The sequence below is a fragment of the Tupaia chinensis genome, unplaced genomic scaffold, assembly GCF_000334495.1.
Source record: "Tupaia chinensis unplaced genomic scaffold, TupChi_1.0 Scaffold000581_1, whole genome shotgun sequence".
NCBI classification, from domain to species: Eukaryota; Metazoa; Chordata; class Mammalia; order Scandentia; family Tupaiidae; genus Tupaia; species Tupaia belangeri.
Window position 1 is genome coordinate 1,377,260 of NW_006160097.1, and position 6,078 is coordinate 1,383,337.

Here is a 6,078-nt window from a genome sequence, read left to right on the forward strand (position 1 = left end):
CGTGAGTTTTAAGCCACCGGGTCCGGGACACGAACCACGGTCGACTACGTGGGAGTCCAGCGACATAGCCATTATGCTAACTGCTGGTTCCCATAGCTTATGCATTTTTTTTGAGAGAAAGATTTTTGCCATAAGCCTTGTGTGCTCGCCAGAGAGACAGAGAAAGAGTGAATGAGAAATCACCCCCCATGGGAGATGGCCACGCTGCAATCCCTTCGCTTCTACTCTCAGAATCCTGGGAATGCATGGCACATACACCCAGCATGAGGTTTAACCTGCCGAGTCCAGGACTCAAACTGTGGTCGACTATGTGGGAATCCAGTGACACAATCATTACGCCATCTGCTGGTCCTACTTTCACCATTTTTAAAAAATTGTTTTTAGTGTCTACCAGAGGCCAGCTCACAGCATGGGGCAGCTGGATTCCACATGACTGATTACAGTGGTCTAGTCCCAGGACCATTGGTTTGAGAAACATACTGGGCACATGTCTGTGCATGCCCAAATTCCAAAAGGAGGGAGATACAGATAAATGCTACCCAAGAAAGCATCTATAGTTAAACACAGTTTGCCTGGTAACCTCATAAACATGGGGAGAAAAAAAAAAAAAAGCTGTTGGTCTGATTAAGCAAGCACAATAAAAGCAATTTTAAATAAATTCAAGGAAAAAAATACCATGTTATCTTTCTTGACAGCATTGACAACTGATGCATTAAATGACATTTCTAATCCACTGTAGTTTCTTAAATAAAGTAATAATTTCTTAATAGTGTGTTTCATGGCAAATTTAACTTTTATGCTTAAATGGCAAAGTCCAAGGACAGACACTGAATACAAAGATACTATTTTAGGGATCCTTAAAGATCTATAAAATTATCAATACTACAAAATGCTATACATACAGGAATTACCTAATAAAATGCTTTTCAATTATTTGACTATAACTAAGGACACTTTTTCATTGCTAAAGGGGTATGCAGTCATCAGAGAGATAGAAGAAAGAAAAGAAAGCACCCCACAGTGGGGCATGGTCACACTATAATCCCTTATACCCTATTTCTCTATTCTATTGGGCTTGGGAACATGCACGCACACATACATGCCTGGCTGTTTTTCCAGCCACTGGAACAGGGACTTGAAACTAAGTTGGCCATGTGGAACCTGGATTCCTTTAACCAAGGGGTCACAGGGTCAGCCTATTTCTTCTCACAATTTTTAATTTTGAGGTTGGTTATGTGCAAAACGTACCTACAGGAATAGTTCTCAAGAGGTAAGAACAGGAAAATTTTGCCCAATAAAGGACATTTAACAAGATCTGAAGACATTTTTGTTTTCCACCAGCTGAAGAAGGGAGAAAAATGATACAGGTCTGCAGTAGCAAAAATCATGGTCACTATTAAACATGCTGAAATGTATGGGGCAGTCCACTACATTGACAAACTGACCACCTCAAAATATAAGTAAGGGTGAAAAACTGCTTTAGAGACTGAAATTAAGTGATACAGGAGCACAACTATGGTGTCAAGCAATCAAATAAACTGTATACTACATTCAAGACTACCTGGATTCAAATATCTATGTGACTAACAGAATAAATTCAAGTAATTTAATCCAAGTCATAAATTTTCTCAAATGTTTAAAAGAAAAAAAACTTAAGTATTTGAGATAATCCCATGTAATTTTGATGCTTACTTCAGTTCCTGACATGAAAATGTGTTCTTACTGCTTTGTAAATATTTAATTATGTATTTGTGTAGTAAAATCCAAAATTCAAGTTTTTATGATATAATGACACAAAGACAGAGCAATGTGAAAATTTGGCGATAGTTAATTCTTAATTAATCATCATTAAAAATTTCTGTTCATTGAATCATTTGACTTGGCTAAAAGTTCTGAGCCCTTTAACAGGTAATATCAATATACTAGTTACATTTCTCCAACTTAAATTCCATAGCTCTTTTTTTAAAAGATAATTTTCCCATTTTCCCTACCTTAAAATAGCCAATAATATACTCACAGCCTTTGAAAGACTGCTAAGATTCAGTAGCATCAATTTTCAATTTCTTTTGTCCACTAGCTCCATAGTTAACATTAAAAAAACAAAAATTCCAACAGTAATTCTAGGACCAGAACTAATAACCTTGAAAATCCTCAGCAATAACAATGCTGAAATGAAACCATTAACAAATGTACACTTCAACATCAGTCAGTAATAGAAATCCAGAAGTTTCCATTTTGCCAATGTCAGAGAGACTTAAATATTCTTCCCAATCTTTAAAAAAAAAAAAAATGTGCTATAGAGCATGTGCATTCCACTTGCCAGAGATAGAGAGAAAAATGGGAAAGCAGTCCCTGAGGGAGAAGGTCACAACCTCTTCTCCATTACCCTCTTGGGATTTGGGGCATCCATCCAAGACACCAGGTTGAGGACTTGAACTGTGCTGTAGGCCACGCAGGATTTAGCCACTTAAACCACCAAGACACCAGCTGGCCCCCAGTCTACTTTTTACATAAGATCTAGTTCTAATTGTTAATCATGTTATAATAATAAATGTGATATACATAAAATCAAAGTACTCTATTAACACAGTTTAAAGTAGTATTTTCAAATTATACAAACACAAAGAAATTATGTTTTATTTCCTATACCCTACTTATAAAGTTCAGAGCAGAATTTCAGCATTAAATAATGACACAAACCAAGTTTCAGATATTTATTAACCAGTGTAAATCTGGACACATCAAAATCATTTCATGCATTTAGAGGAGAAATATTTCCTGGTTAAGTGGAAAATTGTGCGGATGGCTTCTGGAAGACCTTCATTATGAGCAGCTTTATAAGTGAAACATTTCATTTAGAAGTCTGGACCTTCTTTCTTCAGTTTGCTGTAATCCACATTCACTGAGTAAAACTTGGAAAAGAAAAGACATTTTAGAAAATCAATCAAATACTCAGAGATGGTATAAAGTTTTAGAATTTTTTATTCAGTTTTCTGTAGTAACAATTACAAATATAAATATTTTATTAAGAATACTGAACAATATAAAAGTTAATCAAAGTGATTTATACCTAAAATTTTCATATTTTAATGATGGCTTAGTATATGTAAAAACATTTACTTCAGAAGAATAGTGTAATATTGTATTTAAAAATTTTTCTATTTCAAAGTAAAAATTAAGAATTCCTTCTAAGGTTTTTTTTTTTTTGTAAATTCTGTAAGTTTCTACTTCAGCTCCACTAGACAGGTGATGCTCCAACAAAAGAGGAATACTGAGAATTAACATCCTTGTTTAAAGTGCTATGACATTTATGAGAGAGAACCTGAAACCAAGAGACTAGTAGTATTAGGTAATGCTTTGTTTTACAGTTTACATAACTTTTCAGACACAAACTGGCTTGCCTCAATGCTTTTCTTTTTCTTTTTTCTTCTTTCTCTTAGAGGTTTCCTTAATTTCTTAATCTAAACTAAATCAATATCAAACTGATACTTGGTCACCTCAGGTACTATAGCCTTTAAATAAAGCTTCATTTTTCTGTGTTTAAGACGTCCCAAAATTTCCTGGGACCAGCAGTTAGTGTAATGACTATGTCGTCAGACTCCCACATAGCTGACTGCGGTTCGAGTCCTGGACCCGGTGGCTTAAACTCACACCGGACGCGTGTGCATGCGTGCCCAAGATCCAAGATCCCGAGAGGACAATGGAAGAGAAGGGATTGCGGCGTGGCCATCCCTCCTGGGGGGTGTGTGTGATTTCTCTCTCTCTGTCTCTCTCCATCTTTCGGGCGAGCACACACGCCCTGTAGCAAAAACCTCTTCCCCAAAAAAAAGATTTCCCAAAATTTCCTTATATTCAATTAAAATTTTAGAAATAAATCTTACTGTGCTTACTTGAACCAAAAACCTGGATATAATACCCATAAACTTTTTAAAAAATGACTTGTATTTGAAACTGGTCCAGAGTTAGTACTGAGGAAACATCAAGATTGTACATAAGCCCAAATAAGGCAATAATGTTGGGCTTCCTCATTCTTGTGTCCAAGAACACTACAGAGGTCATGCTATAATTACTCAAAGACTACATTATTTATTTCCCAAAGAACAAAAACTGTAGAATCAACATTTTCTTCAGTTCTTAAGCAAGGCATTTACAAATCTGTAGGCATTATGTCTTTAAACCCTTTATTTTTCTTTTATTTCTGTAAATAGATCCTAACTTCCTTATCTCTAACTGAAAAGATTCTATTTCACTTAACTTCCAAAAGAAAAAAATAAAACATAAAAAACAGGACATAAATACCAAGTCATCTTTGATATACATACACTAAAACTTCAGACTTTTGTTGACAACTAATTATGAATAAGCCATAAAGCAGTATGCTTCATTCTGACAGTATTCTCTTAAGAAGCAATTAACCTAGACAATTATATATATATATTTTTTTCTTTTTTAGAGAGGTTTTTGCTATAGGGTGCGTGCGCTAGCCAAACAGGCAGAGACAGAGACACAGAAAGCGAGAAATCACCCCCCCCAGGCGGGATGGCCATGCCGCAATCTCTTCTCCTCCTTTCTCCTCTAGGGATCTTGGGCATGCACGCACATGCGCCCCTAAGTTCAAGCCACCGGGTCTGGGCCTCGAACCGCGGTCGACTACGTGGGAGTCCAGCAACACAGCCATTACGCTAACTGCTGGTCCCGACAATTATATTTTTAAAAGAAACTAATTGTGCTATCCTCTACATGCTAAAAAGACATAGGAAAGATTATTATAGAAGGGGCTGCAGGTAGATTTTAAGGAAAATAAACATTTTGTTGGGTTCTTCAACAGATGCCAGACAATGGGCTAGATGTCTCATGTATCTTGGTTAATTATAACAATCCTTTGAATCTTATTTTTTAAAAGAGGCAATTAAAGATCAACCTACATGATATGCCTAGCACTAAATTAAGCAGCACGATACCTATGCACAATGGAAAGTTCATGGTATCTTTGCCAATTTTCTTAAAACTCATCAGGCTTCAGATGCATTTTCTTCATATCAAAAATTCTCTGTAGAAATAGCTTTCAAATCTGCTTTGCTTTACATTGATTTATTTTTAAAGATATAGATAGATTGATTGATTTGGCTATAGGGTGCATACACTTGCCAAAGACACAGAGACAGAAAACAAGAAATCACCCCACAGTGGGGATGGCCATGCCAGAATCCCTTCTCCTTCATTCTCAAGAGTTTGGGCATATACCCACAACCACACAGCATTGAGTTTTAAGCCACCAGGTCCAGGACTCAAGCCTCTTTTGACTATGAGGAAATGCAGCAACATAACCATTACACCATCCACTGGCCCCAACTTTTTTACTTCTTTTTTAATTTGCCAGAGGGCCCATGAGCTTGCCCGAGAAAAAGAAAACAAAAAAAGCATCCACACAGAGCATCATCATACCACAATTCCATCTCCTCCATTTCACCCTCCTCCTGAGATTTTTGGCCATGCATGCACACATGCCTGCTGTATTTTTCAAGCCACTGGTTCTGGAATCCAGCTGCCTTAACCGCCACCATGGACTGGCCCCACTGTACTTTCTAACTTCCAAGCCCCTATTCTTTTTCTCAATTTAATGGTGGCTACCTTGAGATCCTCCAAAGCATCTGTTGGGAAGGCATAACTGATACTGGTTTTGTAGCATTTGATTCAGTTGAGAAAAAATGTTGCTGGGCCTTTAAATCCTTAGTCCTACCTTTTGCTCTAGTAATTAGCTTTCGGTACTTTCTAAGATGGCAAAAAATAACCATACCACATCTTATACTATAGGCTGCATATGTATGCCCTCCTCCAACTATCATGTTGAAACCCCAATGCTAATGTGACAGTGTTTGTAGAATCAATCTTTGAGAGGTAACTAGGTCATGGGGATAGAGCCCTCATAATTAGATTATTACCTTTGTAAGACCCATGAGAGAGCTTGCTTCCTTTCTCCCCACTTTATTTTTAAAGAATTTTCTTTCTTTCTTTCTTTCTTTCTTTCTTTCTTTCTTTCTTTCTTTCTTTCTTTCTTTCTTTCTTTCTTTCTTTCTT

At 36.7% G+C, this 6,078-nt stretch overlaps 1 protein-coding gene across 1 annotated transcript in view; it reads right to left on the reverse strand.

The window, feature by feature from the left end:
- Positions 1-2,700: 2,700 nt before the first annotated feature.
- LOC102500765 (cytochrome c oxidase subunit NDUFA4) overlaps positions 2,701-6,078 on the reverse strand; it is a 7,729-nt gene continuing 4,351 nt past the window's right edge. The window contains exon 4 of the mRNA XM_006158363.3: positions 2,701-2,912. Within this exon, the coding sequence (XP_006158425.1) occupies positions 2,856-2,912 (57 nt within the window). The 3' untranslated portion in view covers positions 2,701-2,855. The remainder of the gene's footprint in view (positions 2,913-6,078) is intronic.